At 59.6% G+C, this 26,629-nt stretch overlaps 6 protein-coding genes across 9 annotated transcripts; 3 read left to right on the top strand and 3 right to left on the bottom strand.

Annotated features, from left to right (window-relative positions):
• Window positions 1-49: 49 nt before the first annotated feature.
• On the top strand, window positions 50-1,500 carry JDV02_006989 (uncharacterized protein; the record flags this gene model as incomplete). The annotated part of the gene is made up of 2 exons (XM_047988432.1): window positions 50-801; window positions 1,013-1,500. The coding sequence occupies exons 1-2, from the start codon at window positions 90-92 to the stop codon at window positions 1,498-1,500; spliced, it is 1,200 nt and encodes a 399-aa protein (XP_047844428.1). The 5' UTR covers window positions 50-89.
• Window positions 1,501-1,636: 136 nt separating this feature from the next.
• On the bottom strand, window positions 1,637-2,758 carry JDV02_006988 (uncharacterized protein; the record flags this gene model as incomplete). The annotated part of the gene is made up of 2 exons (XM_047988431.1): window positions 2,484-2,758; window positions 1,637-2,318 (listed from the first exon to the last, which is right to left on the bottom strand). The coding sequence occupies exons 1-2, from the start codon at window positions 2,717-2,719 to the stop codon at window positions 1,637-1,639; spliced, it is 918 nt and encodes a 305-aa protein (XP_047844427.1). The 5' UTR covers window positions 2,720-2,758.
• An 85-nt stretch (window positions 2,759-2,843) lies between these two features.
• FOL3 (Dihydrofolate synthase) lies at window positions 2,844-5,320 on the bottom strand. Of its 3 annotated transcripts, none has more exons than XM_047988430.1 (2): window positions 3,233-5,320; window positions 2,844-3,169 (listed from the first exon to the last, which is right to left on the bottom strand). In XM_047988430.1, exons 1-2 carry the CDS (start codon window positions 5,148-5,150, stop codon window positions 3,087-3,089), a joined length of 2,001 nt encoding a protein of 666 aa, XP_047844426.1. In that variant the 5' UTR covers window positions 5,151-5,320; the 3' UTR covers window positions 2,844-3,086. The 3 variants fall into 3 exon arrangements, with proteins under 3 accessions (XP_047844426.1, XP_047844425.1, XP_047844424.1); XM_047988429.1 differs by having other exon boundaries at window positions 2,844-3,743; window positions 3,797-5,320; XM_047988428.1 differs by having other exon boundaries at window positions 2,844-5,320.
• Window positions 5,321-5,609: 289 nt separating this feature from the next.
• Window positions 5,610-8,359, top strand: JDV02_006986 (uncharacterized protein). 2 transcript variants are annotated; one of them, XM_047988426.1, is made up of 3 exons: window positions 5,610-6,159; window positions 6,413-6,905; window positions 6,972-8,359. In XM_047988426.1, exons 1-3 carry the CDS (start codon window positions 6,149-6,151, stop codon window positions 8,001-8,003), a joined length of 1,536 nt encoding a protein of 511 aa, XP_047844422.1. In that variant the 5' UTR covers window positions 5,610-6,148; the 3' UTR covers window positions 8,004-8,359. The 2 variants fall into 2 exon arrangements, with proteins under 2 accessions (XP_047844422.1, XP_047844423.1); XM_047988427.1 differs by having other exon boundaries at window positions 5,610-6,905.
• Window positions 8,360-9,318: 959 nt separating this feature from the next.
• Window positions 9,319-15,909, top strand: CDC15 (Non-specific serine/threonine protein kinase). The gene is made up of 9 exons (XM_047988425.1): window positions 9,319-10,260; window positions 10,422-10,556; window positions 10,620-10,649; window positions 10,706-10,770; window positions 10,820-11,261; window positions 11,314-11,644; window positions 11,738-12,249; window positions 12,298-12,789; window positions 12,850-15,909. Exons 1-9 carry the CDS (start codon window positions 10,096-10,098, stop codon window positions 15,046-15,048), a joined length of 4,371 nt encoding a protein of 1,456 aa, XP_047844421.1. The 5' UTR covers window positions 9,319-10,095; the 3' UTR covers window positions 15,049-15,909.
• A 125-nt stretch (window positions 15,910-16,034) lies between these two features.
• On the bottom strand, window positions 16,035-20,080 carry JDV02_006984 (uncharacterized protein). Its single transcript, XM_047988424.1, has one exon. The coding sequence runs from the start codon at window positions 18,586-18,588 to the stop codon at window positions 16,852-16,854; it is 1,737 nt and encodes a 578-aa protein (XP_047844420.1). The 5' UTR covers window positions 18,589-20,080; the 3' UTR covers window positions 16,035-16,851.
• Between the last annotated feature and the right edge of the window lie 6,549 nt (window positions 20,081-26,629).

Below are 26,629 nucleotides of genomic sequence, written 5' to 3'. Positions count from 1 at the left end.
TGCCAGAAACCACGTGTAGCTTCGATGCTCGGCGCGACTACCCTGCACCCCACACAAGATCGACCTCCGAAACAGCACCGCCAGTCACTATGGTATACATCAACGCAACTCTCATCTTCGGTCGAACGTTCACAACCCTCTCTCGCGCATCATCGCTGGAGACACAGGCCCCTTCATCGCAGACCAACGCCATGGCAGACGGTTACTCCACCAGGGGCCTCCCGCCCGCGCCTGATGTCTCCATGAGGACAATCCCGATGGCCGGCCTGCTCGTCGATGTATACGGGCTCGACGAGCTGCCCGCGGACATGTCCACGCCGGTGACTTGCCTGTGGTTGCTACACCCGCGGACGCGGACGAGGGCGCGCATGGCGGATATTGCCAAGCGCGCGGTCCACGCGTGGAAGTCGAGACGGCAGCCGCCGGAGGAGGCGTTGTCTCCCGCCGTCGCCAGGAGCGGCAGCACGAGTAGCAGCAGCAGCAGACCGACCGCACGGGGGCTCATCGCGCTGGCGTTTGACATGCCCAACCACGGCAGCCGGCTGGTCAGCGAGGAGGCCAACGCGGCGTGGGCCGAGGGCAACGCGCAGCACGCGGTGGACATGGCGGGCGCGGTGCGCGGGGCCGCGGGCGACGTGAGCGCGCTCATGGACCTCGTCGGCGCGTACGTCGGCAGGCCGGCCGTGGATGCGCACGTCGCGCTGGGATGGAGCCTGGGCGGGCACGCGGCGTGGCAGGCCGTCGTGGGCGAGGAGCGCCTGGACGCGGCGGTGGTGATTATCGGGTGTCCGGATCTCCTGGGTGAGTTTTTTCACCCACCCTTCGCCCACCCACTTGACGACGGTGCTGCTGTTCGTCGGTTTATACGCACATGCTCTTCGTGGTCACGGACTGGGCGGGCATGGCTCTGAGGAACGGTGGCTGCGTCAAAGAGCCGTGGAGGTGGGAATTGGGGACGCTGACGTTGTTACATATGAGAACCCTTGTGAAAACTGACGACGATAACCTCTAGGCCTCCTGACGGACCGCGCCGCCAAGGCTAACCTTGACACCGGCGGCGAGCCGCTCGTCGGGAGCAAGTACCTACCGCCGCCACTCACCGAGTCCCTCTCACGGCACGACCCGCGGGGCATCTTCTTCGGCAGCGCCCCCTCGCCGCCGCCGCCGGGGCCGACGTCCTTGTCCCACGCCGCCACGGCCGCCGCCGAGCGGGAGCGCCTGCGCGCGCTGCTGGACAGGCACCTGCGCGGCAAGAAGCTGCTGCTGTGCTCGGGCGGGGCGGACGAGCTGGTGCCGCACGCGCGGACGGCGCCCTTCGCGGCATGGCTCGCGGACGCGGCGCGCGGGTGGTACGCCGACGGCGGGCTCGAGGTCCAGGACAGGGTGTACGACGGGGTGGGCCACCACTTCAGCGGCGGGATGGTGGTGGACGCGGTTGAGTTCCTGGTGAGGGTCGTGGCGGAGGGTCCGAGGACCAAGGCCGCGAGGGCGCGGATGTGAGGGAGACAGAGAGAGAGAGAGAGAGAAAGGGGGAAGGGGGCTGGCTGGCCGATGGGCAATAGGGGAAGGTGGACAAAAGTAATGAATATCAACTGATCTATGGCTCTCTATGAAGTCTATCTGAGCACAAGCCATCTCACAGCCACGGCCTCCTCGCCTCGTCGACGAGCCTCTCCTCCTCCCCTTCACCCACCGTCTCCAGCCCACCTCTGTCCGTGACGTCGCGCTCAAACACCCCCTGCCACGCCGCCCACACGTTCCTCCCCCTCCTCTTGCCCGCGAGGCTCTCGCCCCTGCCGTGCGGATCGTCGCGCCACTCCCTCTCCGCGTTGCGTATCCCGCGCACCACGGGGTGGTGGCGGGGGTCCTCCCCCTTCTCGTCCTCCCCCTCCCCATCCTCACCCTCCGCTCCCCCACCGGCGTCTCTGCCAGCGGTAGCAGCAGTCGCGACGGCAGCAGCAGCAGCAGCAGCAGCAACAAGGACGCGCCCAATGGCCGGAGGATCGACACCAACGTGGCGCGTCCGCGCGGCGGGGAAGCCCACGGCCGCGACGTGCGCCTCCATGCGCGGGCGCTTGAAGGCGTGGCCCACGACGGTGAGCGCGGCGGGCCAGGCGCCGACGCGCGCGCGGAAGAGGGTCAGGCTGAAGAGCACGTTGGAGAAGGAGTCGAGGGCGCGCTCCTCGAGCAGGATGCGAGCGGGTGACGACTCTGACTCCGACCCGGGCAGGATGAGATGGCCAAAGTAGCGGTTCTGCGCGGCGACGTTGGCGTAGCTCTGCGCCTCGGAGAGTTGCGTCTCGGGACGCGTCGCGGCGCTGTGCGTCCGGGGGTGCACATGAGATTGTCAGCGATCGATTCAAGATGCCTCCATCCATCCATTCGATCCATCTAGCTTGCCCGTCCGTCCGTCGTTGGCCCCTCTCTCCATCCGCCCCATGGGGAGGCCGTCAGGCATAGAGGAGATAAAAACCTCAACTCACCCCGAAAACACGAGCACAGAGTCGGCCCTGTCGGCAGCGTGCGCGCGCACGCCCTCCTCGATGTGCCGCACAAAGGTGGGCGTCTCGCCTGCCTGAAACGGCGCGAGGAGCCACTCGGCCTCGTCGTGGCCCGCCGACGGCCCGCCGAGCCAGATGCCGTGGCAGCAGACGACGATGAGGTGCGTAGGAGGCGCGGCCGCCGCGCTGAGGGACGACGGCAATGGGTTTGGCGACATGGTGTCGCCCCTTTCGTGGGTTGTCAGGGTGTGTTCATGTTCGTGATGGAGAAGTTGAACCGTGTGGTGGGGTTGCGCCCTTGTTGAGGTGCAAAGTGGTTACCAAGTACGAAGTAACTACGTAGACCACCCGTTGTTACCGAGGAGTCGATCAGTCCACAAGCATGAAACCATCTACAACGCCGCCTATGGCTATTTACGCTTGGGAGAAATGCGTCTTTTGAGCTTGCTTTATCCAACGTACTTCATACAGTGTATGATATCTGCAGATGCATTCTCGACCGTGTTCCTCCCGTTTCCCTCAGAGTAGTGCTATAATCGATTACACAGCCCGCTGACTTGTCCTGTCCACGGGCGCTTGGTATCCTCACCGCCGATCCGCCGCCGCCTTGTCGCCGGAAGACGCCCCGTTGTCGTACTCTGAGCGCTTGGCTGGCTTTTTGGTTTGGCCTTCTCGTTGAAGCCCCCCTTAGTTCTTGCCCAGGACGTTACGAGATGGTTGCAGTATCTTACTCTTAATCGCTGTGCCTGAGGATGGGGTCGCTGCCATGTGCTCTTGCTCCTGGGGTTCGTCCTCTTCAAACTGTGCAAGAATTGTTGCTATTCTCCCTCTGCGCTTTTCTGGTCGTCCGTATATCTTTTCGTGACTCATATGTTTCTGATCCGGATTGGCAACGTAACCACGGAGTTTGAACATTGTGCTGTTGTATGTCTTGTTATGTTCCGCATGCCGCCTCTTCAGGTCGTCGACGACCGCACTCAGATCAGATGAGCTCGCCCCAGCAACCTTTCCCTCATTCGAATCGTTTTCAATACTGGCAATGGCGGCTCGATACCCGTCCACCTGCTTCTTGTGGTGTGCTGCAGTTCGCTGGAGCTCGCGCACCCGATCTGACACAATGGGACGCTGCGGTGGCCCTTCCTCTTGCGTTGTTCTGAATGCTGGGTTTCGTAGTGGCGACAGACGCCAGTGCCGTCTTGCCTTTTTATATTCTTGCTCCTCCTCGGCGGTCAGGGCTCTCTGCTGCGACAGTTGAGTATAGTGCCACAGCTGGCTACGACCAGGTCGTCTCGTACCAATTTTTATCTGCCGCTCGATGCCGTCGAGCTGGTAAAGGTCCCGAACCAGGTACAGACTACCCGTCACGATGACCGGTCCCTCGCCCGCTTTGCTGCATGCCCACTGGACGGCAGAGGCAATGTCGGGCTCGCCGTCATAGAGCTGTGATTCGTCTTTGAGAGCTACTTTCGCGACACCACTTCCTAGCTCAGCCGGTACAGCCGGGGGGTCGGTTGGACCTTGAGTGTATTCGACAAACGCGACGTTGTCTTGGGGCCTCAGGAGAGCCTCAATCATTTCCGCAAAGGGCTTTGACTCGCTGGCGGACAACCCCATGACCCAAGTGATTGGCTCGTCGTTCGTTCGCACTCTTGTCTCGACATACTTTGCCAGAGCTTCGACTCCGAGCATGTTGTGCGCACCGTCCACGAGAATAGACGTTTGGCGCAGACCGTCCGTGAACCCGGACACACCAACGTATTCCTTCCTTCCGGGCAGGTATGGCTTCATGGACAGCAGCTTGTTGACGTCAACGTCGAGGTGGGGAAACAGATGCCTGAAAGCCAGCCTCGCACTCAACAGGTTTTGCAGCTCATAATCCTCCAGTTTGAACTTTTCCAAGTCCAGTTCTTCGATCAGCGGCAGGGCGTTTGACGAAACGCTTATCTGCGTTCCTATACTGACCGCATGCGCTCCCAAGACCTTTATTACCGAATCAGTATTCGAGTCGTCCACGATACACGGAACGCCCATTTTCATGATGCCGGCTTTGACCTTGGCGATTTCTTCAATGGTGTCGCCCAAATATTCCCGATGGTCGAGGTCGATCTTGGAGATGACCGTGACAGACTTTTGCCTCATGGCGTTGGTGGCATCCGTGGCACCACCCATCCCCACTTCAACGATGCCGTACTTGACGTGCATCTTGTCAAAGACACGAAAGGCTGTGGCAGTGTCGAGCTCAAAGGGCGTCAAGTCCCCGGCGTCCTCGCCCAACGAAAATGCCCAGCGCGTGGCGACGCGGCGAAAGGCGTCCTCGACATGCTGACGCTCCAACTCGTACATGCGCTTGTTCACATACCGATCGTTGATCATGATGCCGTTGTGTCTTTCCGGCATGGCGGGGGATATGAAGGCGCCGTGGCTGATGCCTGCGAGCTTGAACATGCCGGCCAGCAGGGCGCAGATGGATCCTTTGCCATTGGTGCCGCCAACATGGACGCCGGCCCAGCTCTGCTCCTCCGGGACGACACGCGTGATACGCTCCAGGCCTAGACGGATGCTGCGACCTTTGTTCAAGACCTGTTTCGCGCGAGGCATGGCTGCCCTCACGTGGGTCAGAGCCCGCCTCACGTCCCTGACGGATGGCATGGCTGCGACACATGGGGAGGGTACTACCGGCCGTGGATTACCTGGAGGGGGCCAGACGGCATAGGCACAGGGCGCAAGGCCTCATCAGGGTCGAATATGTGTGTGATGAGGTTGTCGGACAGGCCGCTGGAGCGCCGGCTGGTGTGGCTCTGGTATCAGAGAGGTTGATTTCCTCACTGTCGACGTCTCAGAAAGATTTCGTTGATGAATTGTGGCTGGTGCCCCAGCCACAGCAGTACTGGGTCGCGCTTTGGTAACGTTCGCCTCAGCCACACTTCACCCTGCCAGGCACGAAGACAGCAAAGCACTGGCGGGTGCATGGGTGACAGTCACCTGGTAACGGACCGCTACTGAATCACTGCCTGCTGGCGCTAGTGGCAACCTGGCCCGGGTGCCTGAGCGACAAACGCATTTAACCACACCAAAACTCTGCGACGCCTCCCCAGATCCAACCGCCCGCCTCCAACCGCCTCGTTGCCCCCATTTTTTCGTCTTTCCTACTAGTTATCGACCCAGCCACCACACCCCGGCTTCTGGATCTCTCCCCTCGTTCATCATCACCACCTCTGCCGGCGACGCCTTCTCGTCGCCGCTCAGATCTCCGAGGATCCTCCCTCTCCACTCTTGTCGCCCGATTCGCATCTCGTGCCGCGGCTTTGGTTGCCTCCCCTGTTTACTTCTCTCGCCGTCACAACGCCGATCGAAGGCGCTCCGATCGCATCTATTTTCGGATCGCAACATTCGGTGGCTTCTTTCATGTTCTTTTATTGAGCTCGTGCCGCTCTCGATTGCAATTCCCTTTTCTGTTTGCAGGCCGCATCGGAATTGCGGTGCTTCGTACGGGCTCGTCCGTAATCTCACACAGCCGACCGGCGTCTTTTACGCGCCAAACTTTCCGTTCACCGTGAACGCGACGTGTAGCGACTCGACTTTCTGGCCCTGTGCACGCGACGCGCTGCGCCTGGCCTTGCGATCATTCCACCACCGCTACACTCACCATGGGTCTTCCGTGAGTTTTCCGCCCCCCGCGTCTGCCGTCCATGGCCGTGACCTCGTACGCTCGTTGGCCTGTTCTCAGACTTTCAACTGCGCGATCTGTGGACCACCTAATACTCTGGTCGATCCGCTGCATCAAAGTCTGAAACGCTTGGCTGTGGCTCGTGGACCTGGCATGTCGAAAATAGCAACGTGACGATTGCGACTCGCAAAGCTCTGGCCTACTGCTCTGAACTCGCATGCTGATGCCAGGCCCTCTCGCACAGACTTTTTGTTGCACCAGTCGAGTCGGATCTCCCGTCCAAGGCCGCCAACAAGCATGGCACATCGTCTCCTCCTCGATCGAGCATCCGACGAGTGCGTCCCGATTCTGGTGACCGCCGACAGGCACGCGCCGCCCATGTTCGCATATATGGTGCTGCGCCTCCGCGTCTGCCTCGCTCGAACCCGGACAGCTTTATGCCTTGGGCTGAATCTCCCGCTCCGTTGGATGCAGTCTCTTCTTCAGAATCGGCGTCACGACAGAGGCCAACGCTCCAGGAGTTTCGCGAGGCCCGACTCGGCCGACCATGGGCCAACGGCGTACTGGGCAGACGGGCCCTGGACGCTCAGACGGAAGCCCAGGCGGAGTCCCAGGTCAACTCCATCTTTGGCCTCGAGATTGGCGGTCAGCCTCTAGCGCAGCGAGACGCAGAGCTCAGGGATGCGGAGCAGCGTTTCTGGCACGCCGATTCCCGACGGCTTGCGCGCGCTCGATTTGTGAGTCGTGAACCCGCTCCGCCATGAGCGTGGCTGCTTGATGACAATTTACTGACGCCTCCAAAGAATACGACGTACCGGCGCGACCGGGGATACGACTTCCGGCCCCCCCAGCGCGGCTCAGGAGCTACAGACGATTTGACCAGAGCGGGCGGTTCTGTGCTGCCTCCCAATACCCGATCCTCGTCCCCACGTTACAACTCGCGCCTTCTGCGAAGCTCGCGGGACCGGAGAAACGCCATGGCGCGCAACGTGTTCGGCCTGGACGGCCTAGGCGACCGCGAGCGCAGCCTCAGCCCGGAGGTATGGGATACGCTTCTTACGACCTTGACTCCCGATCCTCAGCCGCCTAGCGCCGGCTCCTCATTTGCTTCGGTTGCTGCGTCGCAGAGCCAGAGCGCTGGCCCATCATCGAGCACTCCCACCTCCGCCCCTGACATCATCGATGGACCCGCAATGGATGGGCAGTGCGACTCTGACTGCGGCCACTCTGACGCGGATATGGACGAGGATGAGGAAAATATTGACGTCTCCGGCATGCGCTTGCGGGTCCCAAGTGGAAGAGATGAGGCACGACAAACGAACCCGTACAATCTCGACAGCATCGTGAACGGGTCTGGAAGTCATCCTGGAGCTGTACAGCCCCAGAGAAGCAGCAGCAGCAGCAACACCGCCGCCGCCAACAACAACAGCAACAACAACAACAACAGCGAATTGGGCGCCCAGTTCGGCGACATGTTTACGAGCATCTCTGCCGACGTGCCTCGCCCGCCTGCCAGCATTGCTAGGATTCTACGCCAGCGCGAGCAAACAGCACAGCCTTACCAATCGCAAGACCAGTCGGCTCAGCAAGATGGCCCCGAGCGTGTGTTGATGACGGAGGGCGTGCGGGCTGAAGGAGACGAGTCGCCGATGCCACGCCAAAGCAACGGGGCGTCGGGTGTGACGTCGGGGGCTACATCGGGTGGCGAAGAAGATTGGTCGGGCATGCAGCGCATCGTGCGCAGCCTCGCGCGACGTGAAGACATCCCAGACGAGTGGTGGGCTGAGGTTGGGCTTAGCCGGACTCTGCCTCAAGACGAGACGACAAATGGGTAGGACACTTTGTCTCAGCAATTGGGCTTGTCGATGCTCTTTCGCCATGACTAGCGATGAGCGAGATGGCGCAAACGTGGGCGTATGTTGCCGGATCGGATGGGGATGACAGGGAGAGACGACTTGTACAACAATGTATTGGGCGATCATGATCCGGAGCTGAATGGCAGCATCCGGCGGCGTTTTCTGGCAGCAAAAGCCGGCCTAAGCTTGGAGTCTGGGATTTTACCCCTGAGGTTGCAATCACTTTGATAGGGCTGAGACCTGGATTTGCTTTTGAGGACTGGCATGAAGCAATGCCTCGGACGATTGGTACGAAGTATATAGCAAGCAAGAGAGAGAGAGCGCCTTGATGGCTGTCAGTTCACGTTGTTGCATGTCATGTTCATGCGTGTGCGAGTCTGATAACTAATGCAGGACGCTTCCATGATGCTTTGGCCAAGCCAGCCAAGGCACCTCGAAGCGGGAAGCTGCACTGGGCACGTGCCAAATGTCTCTCGTATTGACGGAGGTGCGTCACGCAAATGTGCGAGCCACTCTGTGCACGCCAATGGCAACGTATGCGCCGAGACGGCTGCTGTGCTTGCGTTCCAGCAGCAGCGTGGATCAGGAGGAGGAGGAGGAGGAGGAGCTGCTGTCCCTGGCAGAGCAGCGTCGAGTCCAATCGATGGTTCCGAACCCATCGCTGCCGACCGATCAACAAATCATTGGAGGGAAGCGATGGGGGCACGCGGCACGCAGGCGGGCACCGAGAGCCGCCCCTGCCGGGCTGGTGGGCCAGCGCCTCGACTGAGGTACAAGATGTGGTGGTGCATCAAATCGATCATACCTGGGGGGGGGGGATCGATCTACGTAGGTACTAAGGCGCCTGACGACGCCCTGTCTTGGATCCATGGGCAAAAAGTCGGGGTGGTGCTTTCCGGGGGAGCTCTTTCGGTGTTACAGCGCCGTCCCCAGCGCCTCCATCGGTTCGACCGGCGGGCTCGGCTGCACCAGACCAACGACACGCAGCAGCCCTGGAGGCTTTCGTTTCCCGTCCCAGCAGCAGATCTCACCACCTTGCTCAAGCGCCCTTGGAGGGGTCGGCTATGTACACTACAGGTACTACCCTTCAGCTCGCTGAGCATTCCAAGTTGGCATTGGAACCTTCCATTACAGGCGCGCCGGCAGCCCCGCACTCTTCCATTCTCCACTGAATGCCGGGTAATAAGGTAGGTACTTGGTAGTAACTAACGTTAGTACCTACCTTAGGTGCCCGCCGGCCCAGGGCAGCCGGCCTTCGACGGCCAGCGGATGGAAAATCCATGAATTGATGGATGTGGAAATGGCCGGCGGCCTCGTTCAGGGCCCTCAGGTACCAGAGCAGCGCCATTGGCACCCGATGGCCCACCCCAGCGCCAACGCCCAGCTGCAGCCAGACCACCGCCATTGACGCCGACATCACCGCCACGGGGGGTCCGCCAACCTGCTGTTTCACACTCGACGCACTGCTTCCCTTTCCCTCATCCCTCCGACTGCTGCCTTTTCCCCCTTGGGCTAATCTTGCGGCCGCCGAGTCCTTGTCAGGAACCCTCCCTTTTCGTCACCAAAGCTTTTCCCCGACGTTTGCGCGGCCTTAAGTCACGCTCCCGCCCTATCTGCTTCCCACGGGAATCCCCTCAGCCAAAACGCAAACCACCCCGCCGTCGGCTGACGAACCGCGCATGAACGCCTGGTGGTGACCCTCGTCATCGCGATACGAGATTCACACGACACACACCCCGGCCCTCCACCTCGAAACGCTGCCACTTTGCCCCGACGACCCGGCCACCGCTGCGACAAACTCGATACGGCCGACTGTCGCCAGTACGTCCAAACCTTTAGAACGACACCATCGAGAGTTCGAGGCTGAGGCCAACAACGCTCCCTGGGCTGCCCGACGGGCGGATGCGTGCCACCTCGCCGACCCCAAGCGCACCGCCGCCGGCGATGCGACAACCGTCTCCTTCGACACTCGCCTCCGCCCTCACCCCTCCTCTCGTCACGCTCCTCGCCGCCACACGGTAGACGCCACGGCCCTGCGCACGCCGTCAAGGGCGCGACGCAAACAAGAGCGATGCCGGGAGACCGGCACAATCACTCGAGCAATGGCCGAGCTGCTCCCGCCGGCGTCGCCTCCGTGGCGGTCTCGAGAGATCGCGGTACGCCTGGCACGCCTTCGCGCAAGGAGAGGGTGCCGCGGGAGAGCTCGGCGTTGCAGGACCCAGGGCTGAAAGACTACGTACGTACCGTGATGCCTTCTCCCCACCATTTCGTGCAGCTGGAATCCTTGTAACGGCACTAGTCCGCGTCGTCAGCGGCCTGCGCGCCTGTGCGGGACGAGATGCTGCCATTGGAAGAGAGCTGCCGTCGTTGCACATGAATGCTGACTCTTGCATGCAGAGGCTGGGCGAGTGTCTCGGCAAGGGTGCCTTCGGATCCGTGTACAAGGCCTTTAACTGGAGCACCGGCGAAGCTGTTGCGGTCAAGCAAATCAAGCTTGCGGACCTGCCTAAGAGCGAGCTACGCATGATCGAGGTACTTGGCTTCCATGTGCAAAAGCACGCCGGAGCCCACCACCTGCTGACGCGCGCTTTACAGAGCGAAATCGACCTGCTCAAGAACCTGCTGGTAAGAAACTCGTCGATATCACAGATTTACCCAAAGTTTGCGCTGACTGAAGTTAGCATGACAACATTGTCAAGTACATTGGCTTTGTCAAGTCAACGGACTGTCTCAACATCATACTGGAGTAAGTGGCAACGTTGCACAGCTCGAGGCAGCGGCGCTAATATCGATAGGTATTGCGAAAATGGCTCTCTCCACTCGATATTAAAAGCATACGGAAAGTTTCCGGAAAATCTTGTCGGGGTGTACATGACCCAAGTCCTGCAGGGCCTCCAATATCTTCACGATCAGGGTGTCATACATCGCGATATCAAGGGCGCAAACATCCTCACCACAAAAGATGGCACCGTCAAGCTGGCCGACTTTGGCGTCTCGACGAGCACCCTCGCCGGCGGCCAGGATAAGGAGGCCCAGGTCGTGGGAACGCCGTACTGGATGGCCCCCGAGATCATTCAGCTGTCTGGGGCGAGCTCGGCTTCGGATATTTGGAGCGTCGGATGCACCGTCATCGAGCTGCTGCAGGGAAAGCCCCCCTACCACAACTTGGCTGCCATGCCCGCGCTTTTTGCCATTGTCAACGATGACCACCCCCCGCTGCCCGAAGGCATATCAGCGGTAAGCCCACCCTTCTGCATGCATGCGAGGCGCCACATGCTAACTGTCATAGGCCGCCCGAGACTTTCTTATGCAATGCTTCCAAAAAGATCCAAACCTGAGAGTCACCGCCAGAAAGCTGCTCCGGCATGCCTGGATTGCAGGCTCGCGACGGGCCGAAGCACCGGTTTCGAAGGCGCCTGCCAACTTCAACCAAGCCGTCGAGGAAGTCAAGCAGTGGAACAAGGCCCTCAACTCCGACTCGAACCTCCGCACCTCTATCGGGTCCGAATTTATGGGGCCGTCGTCACGATTTATCGCCGGAGGAACACCAGCAAGGGGTCCGCTTAGCCTCGCCAAGTCTAGGCCCGCTGCCGAAGCATTCAAGTCCGCGGAAGTCGCCAGTAAGCCCCCACCAACTGAAACCATCATTGCTACGGGCACCACAGTGCCTGTCATCCGGCCAGTGAATACCAAGAGATTTAACTATGTTGCAGACGATGACAACTGGGACGATGACTTCGCCACGGCAATCTCTCCCAGTGCCCTCCAGCTGCCCCATCTCAAGCCTCAAGACAATTTCGGTGGTCTTCTTTCCAGCGACAAACTGAAAGCCTTTGCTTCCTCTAGCGACGGACGGACAGATAGCAGTAACTATGACGATGACTTTGAAGGAGAACTGTTGACAATCAAAGGGCCGAGCAGTCGCTTCCGCGACATCGACTCGCAAGAGCATACGATTCGGCCGCTGCCAAAGAAGACGGTCACGAAGGCGGCGGAGACCCCTAAGCACCACCGCACCAAGGCAGGCTCGGGGAAACAGCCGCTCGCCATCTCTTCTGGCCCATCTGTATCGAGATCGCCGCCAAAGGCACACTTGGGCAGCATCTTCGAGCTGCCGCCGAGACCGGACGTTGTGTACCGCGAGCAGAGCACCGAAGACTTCTCGGATCTCTTTGTGGACAATGACAGCCTCTTCGGCCGGGGAGTAAACCCGGCTGTCAACAAGGTGCGTGGGAACAAGGGTGCCCTCCGTACCAAGCTGACCAGCTCCCAGGGCGCTCGAGCGACTGATGCCCCTCAGCTCTTCCACCCGTCCGACCTCACCAGCTTGCCACGCTCCATGCAGGCGCCTGATGGCAGCATCAGGAAGAAGTCGCAGTCGAGGCCGTCCGTCCTGCCGGATCGTCCTATGCGACGCACTCGCTCGTCGATCGAGATCCAGAAATTTGCAGAGGACGATGACGAGGACTTCTCAGACGTCTTTGGTGCAAGTGACTCGCATGGCGAAAAGGAAGAGAGCGAGCGTGGCTCCGAGGACGGTGGGCTCATGCTCATGTCCAAAATGTCCAGCAGCTCGTGGCTGGGGGATGACGAGGACGAGTTCGACCCGTTTGCCACAATGGATCCCGGCTGGGACGAGATGGACCTCGAGGCGAACATCGCTAGAGACAGGCATGCGCGGCTGGCAGAGCGAGTAGAAGATCTGGTGGCCTCGTTGAAGACTACAGAGGGTGAGGATATGCTATCCGACTTGTCGGAAGACTTGGTGAGTTGTATACTTCCTTCTTGGTTCACATCTTGGCGGCCTGACTGACCCTGCGTGTAGTTGGCACTCCTGTGGGAACACAAGGAGGTGAAGACGCTCATTATCAGCGCACACGGCCTGTTACCGATTCTCGAGATCCTGGAGCCTTGTACCGTGAAAAGCCGACAGTACATGATCCTCCAGCTGCTCAAGGTCGTCAACGCCATCATCCTCGATGACGTCGAGATTCAGGAGAACCTTTGCTTCGTCGGCGGCATTCCCATCATCACAAAGTTTGCGGCACGCCAGTACTCGGATGAGATTCGGCTGGAAGCTGCAGCGTTCGTCCGTCAAATGTACCAGACATCTACACTAACCCTTCAGATGTTCGTGTCCGCTGGCGGGCTGAACGTTCTCGTCGAATTCCTGGACGAGGACTACGACAGTGCACGGGACCTCGTGCTTATCGGTGTCAACGGGATCTGGAATGTTTTCGAACTGCAAGGGCCGACGCCCAAAAACGACTTTTGCAGAATCTTCTCAAGGAGCAAGATTCTCTATCCCTTGGCGCTCGTGCTTCATCGCGTGCTTGATGAAGAAGGGGAAGACGAGTTGGGCGAGCTCATAGAGGGGCGCATCGTCAACATCTTCTACCTATTCAGCCAGGCCGAGAACTACGTCAAGGAAATGGTGGCTGACCGGCAGGTGCTCAAGAGCGTCCTAAAAGACCTGAGACGGATGACACCCGTGCACCAAATTACGATGCTCAAGTTCATCAAGAATCTGTCAATGCTGTCGACAACGATTGAGTCGCTACACTCGGCGGACGCCATCGAGTTCCTCATCGACCTCCTCAGCTACAGCATGAAGAAGGACCAGAAGCATTTCAGGGAAATTTCGAATCAGGTCCTCAACACTCTATTCAACTTGTGCCGACTCAGCAAGGAGAGACAGGAGGACGCGGCCGTCGGAGGCATCATCCCGCTGCTGCTGAGGATCATGAAGACGGCCCGACCACCTAAGGAGTTTGCCCTGCCGATATTGTGCGACATGGCCCACTCGGGGTCCAAGGGGAGAAGATACCTGTGGCAGAACAAGGGGCTTGCGTTCTACGTGACCCTGCTGACGGACCAGTATTGGCAGGTGACGGCTCTAGATGCCATTTTGGTGTGGCTGCAGGAAGAGACGGCAAACGTCGAGAGCCACCTCGTGGACGGGCACTTTACGAGGGCCATTGTCAGCTGCTTCGGCACGAACCGGTTGAACGCCTTCGACTCGAACCTACTCGAGCCTCTGCTCAAGCTGCTCCGTCTCAGCCCGTCAGTTGCGGCCTCGCTGGCGAAGCCGGAGATGTTTGCGGGCATCGCGCAGAGGCTAGGGCACAAGAAGGCTGTGGTACGGCTGAACCTCCTGAGGCTGGTACGAACCATCATGGACTCGTGCGAGCCTGGCCTCGGCACGGGCGATGGCTCGCGGACACTCAACAACGCGCAGATTAGGTCTCTTATGAACTCGATACAAACGCTGGCCGAGACGGACACGGCCGTGCTGGTGCGAAACCTGGCCGCAGAACTGCTTCGCTCCCACATCGAAATGGACTCTAGTGTAGGACACCTCTTGCGGCACGATGGGCCCTCAGCGGCGCAGGTCAGCTCGGCTTCGTCGTCGGCCAGGAGGTCTGCCACGCGGCGGAACACTAGTTATACCCCGCCGAGCTTCCAGTCCTCCGTGTCGATGCCGCAGACGCCCACGAGCCGCAGCAGGCAGAGCCTCGTCGCTGGCAATGCCTACATCGAGGTGGCCGCCAGCCCTCGACGCAGCAACACGACGCTCGACCGCGAGTCCCTCATGTATCGGCCACGCAGCCGCGACGGCCCGACCCAGATCCCACGGCGCGTGAGCGGCGACGCGAGCTCCCTGGGCGGCAGCAGCAGCAGCGGCACCACCGTGTCGTCGGGTGCTAAGAGCCGGCTGCCGCGCACTTCACTGGCGCCCATGGGGATACACTCGTCAGGCCGGCATCCGGGGCCCAGCGCCTCCAGGGCGTCGGAGCAGCACGTGTCCCACCACCATCACGCCGTCATGACTCCCATGGTGGTGCGCAGCGAGAGCAGCACCAGCAACAAGGAGAACGGAGGCAGCAGCAGCAGGGCGTCGCGCGAGCTTGTGTCCGCCAGGGACAGGGACAGGGACAGGGACGGGGCCGGAGGCGGCGTCGTTACGCCCAGCGCTGCGGTAGCCAAGGCCCGCCGCAACGTGGACAACAACAATAAGTGGTGAGGCTCAGTGCCGCCCCTTTTGTCTACGGGGTTGAGCGCAACAAGAGCGCCCTCCCCCTCTCCACCAAGGCGCGGCACGACGTACATGCCTACCTACCTATCCACACGGACTACTCACTACATTTAATCGCCACCCCACACAGACACTTGAATCTCCTTGTCTTCTCTTACAATACCACAATGACGCGCCCAAACACATCACAATGTATATACATGAAGGGCAGGTTTGTTCGCTTGCCCACCGCCTAGGGACAACCAGCCAGCCCCCTTGCTCCATCCTCCGCGTCGTCGCCCTCCGCTTCTGCTCCCCCCTTTTCTATCAGGAAAACTGGATCCAGTTCTCCGTCGGGGGCGTTGAAAAGCGGTGCGAGGGCCAGTCCGAAGGGGTAATAACATCACGACCGAACACGGCGCGTGCGCGGAGCAGAAAGGGGCGGCGGTTCGTTTTGCCCTTTAAGGGAACAGACAGACACGGGCAAGGAGTTTATGGAAAGGAAGAAAGGAAGAGAGAAGGAAATCAAAAGGCATGGCAGCAAACACATAGCAACGCGCGTACCGGAGGGGGTTTTGCTTTTCGCTGCTTTCTCTTTCCTTTGTTTTCTTGGTAAACGATTGGGCTGCTGCTGCTGCTGCTGCTTCTGCTCCGGCGGCGGCGGCGGATACGAACACGGGGGCTACGATCTCTCTCGATGACGCGCGGTATGGGGCATGGTAGTTTTGGCATCGCCGGGGAATGGAGGGTGGGAGCTGGGAAGGCATAGGATGGGAGTAGACGGATGGCACTGCATTGCCTTTTTGACTTTTCATGTTACAATTAGACCTGCGGCTTCTTGGCTGCTGCCCATCTCCCCCGATAGCCCCCTCTTCCTTCTTCTCCGTGAGTCGCAGACACATTCATCCACCCCCAGGGCGCCCGTTCGCAACGTGCCTGCCAACGGGGACCGACCTTGCCTCACATCAGATGACACGACATGACACACACCATGATACGGCAAACAATTTGTATTGTGCCATGCCCTTAGCTATCTATTCCTACCGACCCCCCGTTCGATCGAGCAGGCCACGAGGCCTCTCATCCAGTCATGAATCCACCCCGTCTGTGTATGGCCCTAGGCTCTCCTACCCGTCGTCGGCAGTCCAGGCTGCGCCACGACACCACCGCGTCGCGCTTCGACATCGAACAGCAGACGCGAGGCGGGAGCAGCCAATGCTCCCGAGCAAGGGTACGCACAAGGAAAAGAAAACACAGCAGGCAGGTCCGCCTTCTGACGTGGGGAGTAAGGAACTGGCATTCCTCCACGCAAGCCTGCGTATCCGGGTCCCCGTCGAGGAGACGACAGACCAGCACCCAAAACTGACCAAAGCAATTAAGATGTTTTTTTCTGTTTTGCCCCATGCAAAGTGGTATGGTATAATCGTAGGCCACCACATTCCCAATTCGCCGTCCACCACCAGAGCAACCGACTTCACCTTCTAAGCGTGATGAATATGCTGCAGGGATATGCCCCTAGCACGTCGTGGCCAAATTAAAGTTGTTGTTGTCAAGGAGAGACTGAGAAGAGAATTATTGGTCCTGGCAGTTGTGTGTGACGTTGATCAGACAACCTTTGCCCAAGCTGCCTGCCATGAGGCTAGGCTTGCCCAAGATACCGCAAACGGGGCCAGGAGCCAGACATCAAGACCGTGTCGAGAAATGCAAATCCGCCTGTCCGAGCAATCATGTCACAGAGTCCGGGTGCGTAAAGTCGTGAAAATTTTGATAAGCGTGAAGAAGAGGGAAAATAGAGACTGCCTCCCGCTGTGTTTAAGCCGTTGGGCCGGCCTTCCGTCGCTCAACGCTAGTCAGAACGAGGCGTGAAGGCTTGCGCTGGCTGTCAGCGGCCTCCTGAGCCTTGGACGCGCGCAGAGCGCCGTTCTTGAACACGTCGGCAAACGATCCATTGTCAGACTCGCCGGTCGGCGCACCGCCGTTGCTGCTGATGCTGTCGACGCTGCCGCGGGCCTTCTGACGCGAGCTCGGCCTATCTGAGCCGATGGCTCCCCAGCTGCCGCTGGCAGAAGTGCGGGAACTGGCGCACTCCAACTCGCCGGCAAGGCTGCCCGAGCCGCTACGCCCGGAGTCAGACTCGTTGTCGGTGATGGGGGTGATGGATTCCTCGGCCGTCTCCGAAACGGGGCTCATGCTACCGACGGAGCTGCCAGTGCCTTTGCGACGCTCCAGGCCTGCGCGGACGAGGTTGTGCACGGCAGAGCGCCTGGTGCGAGTGGCGAAGTTCTTGCTGCCCTCATGCTTGGCGGTAGGCTTGGCCTTAAGCTCATCGAGCGATGGTGGGCCTCGGGGCTGTCGGATGGGATGCTCGCCGGCGCGGCCCTGGCCAGGACCGTATCCCCCAGTCATCGGAGTCAGCGGGAAAGAAGCCGTCTTGGGGCCAGCAGACTTGGGTGCATCCGCAACACCACCGGCGGCAGCGAGGGCGCTGTTGACGGGAGCGAGAGAAGACGCTTTTTTGTGGCCGCGACGGAACGCGTTGGCCGAAGGCGGGGGTAGCGGGGCGACCTCGGAGGGCGAGTCGAAGCGCTTTGGGGGCGAGCTAGTACGGAACGACTGCTGGTTCTCAGGAGGAGGGGAGACCTGAACGCGCGGAGTGGTCAACTGCTGATGATACAATTGTTGCTGCTGCTGCTGCTGCTGAAATGTATTGAACGCGGGCGACATAGGCTGCTCAGCGTAGGGCGAGGCGACCTGCGAAACAGCTGAGGTATCGACGTAATACTGGCCTGTGGCGGCGTTGTAGTACACTTGCTGGCCCTGGCTCATAGCCGCCTGCACGCTGAGCTGCTGCTGCATATTCCTCAGCTGCTGCTGCTGCTCGTAAATAGCCATCTGCTGCTGCGTGAGCTGTGGGTTGCTGAGGTTCAGCTGCTGGAACTGCTGGGCAGCAGCCTGGACGCTTCTAAGCTGAGCCTGGAGCTGCCGCTGCTGCTGTGCCAGGTAGTAGTTGGTGGCGACCAGCTGAGCGTACAGTGTCGGATCCTCCTCATCAATGTTGACCGAAGGGGGCGTAAGGACTTGTTCAACCGTGTACTGCTGCTGCAACTGGTGGAGCTGCTGGTGCTGCAGCTGCTGGCCCATCATGTTCTGGGTGCCATTCTGCTGAACGCCGTACTGGGGAAACGCCGTCTTGGGCGCATTGTACAGGGCGTCCTGGCCGTTGCCGTAACCAGAGAGATTGGCAGCCATGCTGTTCCTGGCGTGCTGCTGCGCGGAGAGACCATTGTTGGGGGCGCCCGAGCCAAAGGAAGCGGCGGTGGCAGACTTCGGGGCGGTCCTAAGGCCCGCAAGTAGATGGGATCTGCTCGTGCGAGGAGTCGGAGCGCCGCCGTCCTTGACATTGGCGTTGCCCTGCTTGATGGCGTCAAACGACAAAGGTTTGATGTTCTGACCGCCTCGGCGAGAAGCCAGACCGCCCGACGGCATGGGCAGGCCGTTGTGAGAAGCGAAATTGTTGACAGACATCTGAGCGAGACTGCCAGCGTCCATTGCTCAGGGAGACTGACACAAGATGATGTCGCTTTAAGTTGAGGATGGGCCAAGGGCGATGCTTGAGAAGAAGTATTAAGAATGAATGTGAGTCAAGGCCCCCGAGGCAAAGACAAGATTAAGAACGGATAACAGTCGTCGAGACAGGCGACCTAAAAATGCGCCGGTTGATTCCGAACTGAGTCGATATGGCGATGCTTTTCAAGCTTACTGGAAGAGCTGGAAACGACGAGCCGACGGGCGAGAAATCGTTGTCGGAACAACCAGAAAGAAGAGGGATGGAATCCAAGAAAACCGAAGTAACTGTGGACAGGAGGAGAGAAATATCCGTGGGGGGCTTCAAGAGTAAATGTAAAGACAAGATTAGATGAAGAATATGTCCTGGCAGGCGTCACGACAATGCAGACGTCTGTGAAGGAAGTGATGCAGGTGGGCGGCAGCGCAATGGCCGGCGGAAAGAGCGTCGAGCGTTGATGAGAACGAAACGGCGACTTGCTCGCGGTCGGAAGGTGGCAGCAGAGTCAACTGACGAAGTGATTTGGGACGTAGGGACGCGCAAGACCGTCGCAGTGTGATAATGCCGGGAACAAGTTGCCTGCCGAGGGCGAGATGCTGGCTCGAGCCTTCTCAACAGGGTGATGATTTCAGGGTTGCGGCGAGCACGAGGCGGCAGTCGCTACTCTCGATCAGCTCTAGTGCACGGGTCGTAACGGCAGCGGCGACGTCTTCTGGAAGGAGACGGCCGTGCAACCGAGGATGAAGATCAAGAAAGTACCGTTCCAAACAGCGCGTTCTTTCCGTTCCACGGGTTGCGCTTCTTTGTCACCCCAGGGAAGTGATGATTCGATTCTATCAATCAGTGATCGAGGTTGGGCCCCCTTCTGAGTGTAGGCTCCTCGGGCGAAGACGGCTCGTGATTGTGGATTCGGTCGACGATGGAGACGGTCAAAATACAAACAGGCTGACGAGGAACGCTTGGGTTGATTTCTGTCGAAGACAAGGAGCGGCCGATCTGGTGAAGAGAGAATAGAGTACAGGTCGACAGAAGTCGAGGTGACTGGATGATGCTGAGCCGAACCGAACGTCTCGGAGCTTCCTGCTCGACGCGATGTCCCCCCGCCTGGCGTTGCGAAATCCGGTCTGCTGGGGTACCTTGGAGTGTTGCTGGTTGGTGCTGTTGTGACCGCTGCGGGCGGGGCGGACGAAGCGATGCACGCGCAAACGAGGACGAACAACTCGCGGACGAGGTTGACAGAAGGAAGAGCGAACCAGGCGTCGAGGGGCGGAGGATGCGAGGAAGAGAGCGAGGGGAGGGCGGTGAAGGACGAACGGACGGGGGGATGCAAAGAGGACGGAGGAGGAGGAGGAGGAGAAAGGGTGATGGAAGTTGTGGAGTGAGTGAGGGCAGAAGGAGAAGAAAGAAAAAAGGGCCGCCAGTGAGAGGCGACGGCGAGGGTGGCGCCGGCGGGTGCAGCAGCACAGTGGGTGGGCATTGATTGAATGAATGGAGGAGGAGGGTGGAGGCGGCGGCGACGGTGGATGGAGCGCGCCAGCACAGCACAGCAGCACTACTGCGAAGGTACATGGGTACACTACCACGAGCTCACTGGAGTGCCTCAGGTACCTGACTGTGCTGTGTGGATGGAGGTCGCAGGCTACCCACGCGGCAGGAATCCGGCACGGTGCAGCACAGCGAACCGCGGCCGATTTAGCACAGTGCAGAGACACGGGTCGGGCGCCAGCGTGGCCGGGGACAGCGCGCACACAGGCGAGCATGACGGCGAAACCCTCAGCAGATACCTTCTGAGGAGGGGAGGGATGGGTGTCGGCCCAGATGGTGGAGAGACAAGCAGCAAGGCACTCCCGTCCCAGAGGCCCCCGCGCCACGCCGCCGCTCAGTGGGTGAACACTGGATGGAGGTACATAATGTGGACTGGACCGCCCGGCCGTCCCCTGAGAGCCGCGCCGCTGATGGAAGAATGGATGCTTGATGGCGCCGGGTACCTACCTTACCTACAGTACGGAGTACAGTAACTATGGAGTACGTACCTGACCTGAGGTTGGAGGAGGGATGGAGGCGACAAGGGTCCTGGAGCGCTGCGCTGTTTTTAGCGGAGCCCCGTGGGCGAGTAAGGGGTGCTGCAGCACGGTGCGGGCACAGGCGCTGAGCGGCTGCGTCGGCGGGGCACCTTGGGTGGCGACGCCGCGGCCAATGGCGACGCGCCAGGGCGCCCGCGAAGCCGAGAGGCGCCAGGGCGGCCCGCCCAATCAGTCGACGCGACAGCCTAGCGCCGGCGGGGCGCCGTTCGCTGCCAATCTGCTCACTCCCAATCAGGGGACCTGCTGGGCGGGCCGAAGGATCAGACACGTATCGACGACCTGTGTCTGACGCAGTGGTGGCCGCTCGGGCTGCGGTAGAGTGTACGAGGGTGGGTTATGCGTGCAATCTGCCCGTGACTGGACTCGGCGCGCGACTCGACTCGACTCGACTCGAATGCCCCTTCCTTCAATGCCCCCCGTTGCCCCTGTGTGGGCTGGCAAGGCTGGCTGCACCACACGCAATGCCTGCGAGATGGATGATGGGTGGACTGGATGCATGGATGCAGGCAATCCAGGCCAGGCCAGGCCATGGATGGATGGATTGATGGATGGATGGCTGGGAAAGAGGATCGCCAGTAGCAGCGCCAGCAACAGCAGCAGCACAGAGCACGACGAGGCGAGGCGAAGCTCCACCAACAGCGCCCAGACGCCCGGCGACCGACACCGACGAGGCTGGCACCCCCCCTGTAGGAATGCCGGGCCTGTAAGCCCCAGTCCATCATGCCCGGCGCCGATGCATGACCAACCATCCACCTGCGACAGCGCACCACTCACTCACTCACTGACGGGGTCGTCGGCGACCCAACAAAGCCCATTGCTTGCGTCTTGGTTGTGCATGGCATGATATGCAGATACGGAGTCTATCCAAATTCATTTGTCTGGGTTCTGTCGGGGGGGGCAGTACGTACGTACGTACGGACAATATTCATTTGTACTAGGTACTACGTACGTACTTTGTAGATGCCTGTTTATTAATGCTGCTGCTCTCGGGTTTGGGTGCAACGCATTGTCGAAAAATCTGCTCTGTGCCGCCGGGACGATAAAGCTGTCCTGTCAGTGTGCTCGCTCGTCTGGTTGTTCCCCTGTAGAAAAGCCCACAAACGCAGTGGACCGTCGTCGATGAGCGATGGCCTCGTCTTCACGATGCGGCCGTACATTTTTAGCTACAGCCCCTGGTGCGTGCGGCAAGGGGCGGGGGGGCACTTCAAGCCCCCCGGACAAAGGCAAGCCAACAACATGGTGCTTGCACGCGCCACCATTGTCATTCCAGCATGTGCTGTGCTCCCGTCTCTCTCTCTCTCTCTCCACGCGGCGCTCGCCGACAATGCCCGTGCTGCTGCTGCTGCTGCTGCTGTCGAAACAGTCCCAAGTCGTGCAAGTGTTACTTGACTTCACTTGACTTTGGTCCTCATTCTGGCTCTCGACTCAGCCCGGCTGGCCCATGACACTTTCTTTCCAACACGTTTCACGGACATGCCGCCGGGGGGGTGCAACACACACGCGTGGTCAATGCCAAAAAGGCGTTGCCGAGCCTGACGGACGTGCATCTCATCGTCCCCCCCCCGTGACTCTCGCTCGACCCGACGACCGGCATCGCAGCCAATTTTTTTGGGCCGGTTGTTTCGTCCCAACCCTGCTAGCGCCTGTTGGAGGAACCACCACCACCCTGACTGACATCCATTGCCCCTGACGTCTTGCTGACCCCCCCCCCCCCCCCTTCTGGGCTTGGCAGCGCCCCCGTGTCTGTCTCATCATGCACGCACACACACTCGCACGCACGCACGAACGGGGGAGGAGGGGGGGGGGCGCAGGAATCGATCTCTCGCTTTCGTCGCTGGCGCGGTGGGATGGATGGTCGCGACCTGCTATTTGTTTGTTGGTGGCCGCCTCGTCAGGTTCGCGATGGAAGGGGAGGGAAGGGTTCGTCGTCGAGACTCCCTTGGGTTAGGGTCGCGCGCGGGCGCCGTTGGCACGCACTGCGGATGGATGGACGGGAGGTGCGGGAGCGGGCCTCGTCTGGCTGGCCGTCGCGCCGGCCGCTGACAAAAAAAAAACTTTATTCTTGGCAAGGGAGGAGGAACGCGGCAAACGTGTCGTCGCGTCGAGCAATCCGTCGTGTGTGTGCGTGTCTGTGTGTGTGTGTGTGTGTGTGTGTGTGTGTGTGTGTGAATGTCTCACGAACGGGCGCCCCATCCGGCTCCTACTGTAGTGGGAGTAGCGCGCGCGCTGCAGCAGTGGAGGGAGCGCTGTACTCAGGTCGTGCAGCGCTGGCCAGTGGCGATGATGAGGGTGCTTTCAGGTTCCTGTCAAAGACGGGAGGAGACGGGACTCGATGGCCCATCCCTCCAACAAGCCCCTGCGGCCGCCGCTAGACCTGCGAGCCAGGAGGCCCTTCTTCATTTCCGTCCCGCCCCGTCGCCCGATCCACCTTTTGCATTTTGGCCCGCCCGTTGGAGAAGACGCGCGCAGATCCGAACAGGCGGAGAACAGGCAGGCGTCTGTCTGTGGGGTTGATGGATGACCGCAATCCTCCAACAAGTGCATCCATACCAGTCAGTCCGTGCTGGACGGGAATCTCTTCTCCCAAGTCGCATGTGGGAATAAACCCCCCCATTTCCTCGGCTCGTCTCGGCTCGTCTGCACCCCCAGGCCATCCATCTATCATAGCACGCGCGTGCTTTGTTCATCGACGAGACATGCAACCTTGTTGAGTCAACTGCTGCTCAGCTCGTCAATTCCTGTGCGACCTTCACCCACCATTCACCTCACTCCTTGCTCCCTCCCCTCATGGCCACCCTTGCCACCATCGATACATGTAGTCTGTACGGAGTACACAGAATCCATCGATCGAGCCGCCCGCACGACTCGTCGACGCACGTATTACGAAAGCAACAATGTTCGCCCCGTCATCACAGACCTACCTTCCATCCCCCCTCTCGCAAGCCCCAGGCGCTTAATCCGTGACGCACAGGCCAATCATCTTTCACCTTTCCCACCCTCAGCTGACCGGTGAGCTGCAAGCTCGATTCGTCTCGATTGGTGGTGGCCACCCAGCAAGCAAGCAAGCAAGCACACAAGCACCGTTTTTTCCATTTTTGACCTGCATGGTTCGTGACGACCAACAAGACGGGGGGGTTGGCCAGGCCCAGGTTTGCGTGAGCTGAGCTGCCTGCCCCCCCGGCTGTTGGGCGCTTGCCGTCGTGAAGCAGGGGCAAGGGAGGGAAGGAGGGTGGCGGACGAACCGCCACCACGGAACCGCCCCCGGACCCCGTCGTCTTCAGTCATCGGTCTTTGTACATGCACAGCTGTGCACATGGCGCCGCTCGTCCTGTTGCCTTGGTATTTACTTGGTTTCCGGCCAACGAGCACCATGTTGATTGAATCACGACCTGGTCGTCAACAGCACAGCACGGTGCTCCTGTTGACCTCGCGACACAGCCCGTCTCCTCTCTGCTGCGCCATCGTTGCCGAGAGGCCGCAGCTCCAACATGTTTTGTTGGCATCGGCAGAACCTTCTTGTAGTACCCGTAAGATGGATGGAGACGGGGGCAAGCATCTCCCGCAGATGCGCTACCTAAGCTACATCTCTACACGTAAGGACGGGCCAACTCGGCATTCACAACGCCTGCAACATCTTGAATCCGTTGGCCAGTTGTGCGGCAGTTGAGACAGACAATGCACACTGACAACAATCACCGATGGCTCCATAATGGCAATCGTAGACTCGCCTCCTCCTCCACCGACGATGCTCTTCCATAACCCGGCAGTGGCATCGACTACCGAGTCAGCCACTTGCTATGACGGCTCGTGTCACATATATCGGCACGTACTGACCAGCACGTAACCTACACAGGGGTTTCAACCCGCTATAGCGCTCATAGCGCAGTCTCTTATTTTTTCCTCCTTAGCTTTAAAGTCCTCGTCAATCCACAGTCTTTACAGACGCCTCAATCCTGCGCCAATTGATCGTGCCAGGACACTTACAGTCCTGATGCTTACCCTGGACCATTTGGCCACCTCAGAGAATAAGCCAAGAGTCCTACATTCGCTAGACAATGTCGATATGCACTCGGAAAATCTGATTTCGGTAGTCTGGCTCGATGCATAGCCCCGTGGCGGCACCGAAAACACGCGGGGAATCTGCTTGCCGCTTCAGGAAAGACCTTCCATGCTCACATTGATGGACGTTTAAAGAACGTCTAAGGGGGAACAGATTTTCCAACGTATCGGCCCAGCCCGCGAGCTCACTTAGTAGGATCTGCCGAGAGGCTTGACGTCACCGTGCAAGCAATGTGCTAAAGTAACCCGAAGGACGATTCTATGAAGATGGACGCAGGGGCGTCGTAGATTCGCCTCCTGGCTTATACGTACGGTTCACAGCCTGCACCCCTTCGTATGCTCTTAGGCAAACATAGTGAAAGCTCTCGTCTAGCCGCTGCTCGTGAGACTCGACAGATGGCACGCTGCCTGTCCTGCCTCTTTTCGTCATCAGGAACACACCGTACTGCGTTGTAGGCTAGCCTCGGCGTCGATGGTTTGGCGCACCCAAGTCGGCCACGGGTTCGTCCGCCGCCAAGAGGCCCAAATTGTAGGACCCCGTCCTCTCTTACACCAAGAAGGGCGATAGATTTACCACCATCATCGTTTGACCAGGAGTGAGCTCAAGAAGGACTGCACCGCCACTCATGGTGGAAGAGTGTTCGCCTTTGCTACACCGGCTGAGCGGCTGCCTATCTGTGGAGTGATGGGCGAGCAATAAAGGCTTCTGAGGTGCCAACGCCTATCGATGGCTGCCATGGATCGGAGAGGGTGATGAGACAATAAAACAATACGAGAGAAACATGACGCCCGGTTTGGAGCCAGATGCCAAAGGGGAGCGATAATGGATGCTGGCCCCCCCTTGGCCAGCCAAGAGGTATGATGACAAGCCTCGGATGGCAACGTGTGCTACCCGATGGCATGGCCGACGAAACAAGGGTGCTTCATTCTCATAGTCCGCGTCTCTGCCTTAAGGATATGTCATCAAGGGCACTGTTCTGGCATGTACGTTCATGGACGGGTTCATGCAGCTGCACACCCAGCCGATTCGCGCAATGTGATCGTAGAGCGCCACGACATCGAGTCATATATTGCATCAATAATAAAGCTAGCTGAGGGCTCTGCCGAGCCAAGATGGCATACAAGTTTATAGATCAGACGACCCGAGTATGCAAGCGTGTAAGTGAGAACAAGCGGGGTATCATCGACAGCCTCTCGCGTCGCATCGAAAACAATGACAAAATCTAGATGTATAGCACCTACAGGAGACCCTCGGGGATTTAAAACGAAATCAACCTGCGTTGACGCTCGACAAAGAACCCCGAAGCTCCTCGCCAGCCGTTGGGCTCATGCCGTGTACCACGGTGGTGCCGTTTGCCTGCGACGATGATGGTTGTATACCAGCAGTGCCTGCCCCGTGGGAGACCTACAAGAAAGACCTTTCCGGGCCTCACTAACCAAGGCGCAAAGACCGAAATCCCTGAACGCTGGCGCAGACAGCCAAGGAGCCTGCATGCAGAGGTTCTGCAGGGCGCATCCGGGCCTTTGATGCGTTGATGTCTGGCGGCAGGCGTTTCCATCCGCCGATAAAGGAGCGGCATGACAACCTTCACATGCTGAGTAGATGCAATACCACCGGTTGATATATAGCAAGGATTCACGACAAAGAGAGTGCCTACACACACACGAGGTTGTCCGGACACCTCATTCATCCATACGGCTATATGGACGCCGTCGGACACGCTGTTCGCCCACCGTCTGACAGCATGTCAGCATGACGGGAAACATTGCCAAACGAGGTAGATCAGAAGGCAGTCCGAGTCGCTGCGTAGACAGATCTCCTGACGCGTACTTGAATTGGGCTAGACAAACCGTACTGCGACGAGATGTTTCTCACACGCCT

This window comes from Purpureocillium takamizusanense, chromosome 6, assembly GCF_022605165.1.
Source record: "Purpureocillium takamizusanense chromosome 6, complete sequence".
Classification (NCBI taxonomy): Eukaryota; Fungi; Ascomycota; class Sordariomycetes; order Hypocreales; family Ophiocordycipitaceae; genus Purpureocillium; species Purpureocillium takamizusanense.
The sequence above is the reverse complement of the archived record's forward strand: the minus strand, read 5'-3'. Positions and strand labels throughout refer to the sequence as shown.

What these genes read in the sequence shown, in the direction of transcription:
- JDV02_006986 (XM_047988426.1), top strand. An exon ending in GGCTTGCGCGCGCTCGATTT is followed by an intron (nt 6,906 to 6,971) that starts GTGAGTCGTGAA and finishes ACGCCTCCAAAG; the next exon opens with AATACGACGTACCGGCGCGA.
- CDC15 (XM_047988425.1), top strand. Translation starts at nt 10,096, where the DNA reads ATGCCGGGAGACCGGCACAATCACTCGAGCAATGGCCGAGCTGCTCCC. An exon ending in TGCCCGAAGGCATATCAGCG is followed by an intron (nt 11,262 to 11,313) that starts GTAAGCCCACCC and finishes TAACTGTCATAG; the next exon opens with GCCGCCCGAGACTTTCTTAT. An exon ending in CAAGTCCGCGGAAGTCGCCA is followed by an intron (nt 11,645 to 11,737) that starts GTAAGCCCCCAC and finishes ACTATGTTGCAG; the next exon opens with ACGATGACAACTGGGACGAT.
- JDV02_006984 (XM_047988424.1), bottom strand. Translation starts at nt 18,588, where the DNA reads ATGGACGCTGGCAGTCTCGCTCAGATGTCTGTCAACAATTTCGCTTCT.
- FOL3 (XM_047988430.1), bottom strand. Translation starts at nt 5,150, where the DNA reads ATGCCATCCGTCAGGGACGTGAGGCGGGCTCTGACCCACGTGAGGGCA. An exon ending in CTCAGGCACAGCGATTAAGA is followed by an intron (nt 3,170 to 3,232) that starts GTAAGATACTGC and finishes TTCAACGAGAAG; the next exon opens with GCCAAACCAAAAAGCCAGCC.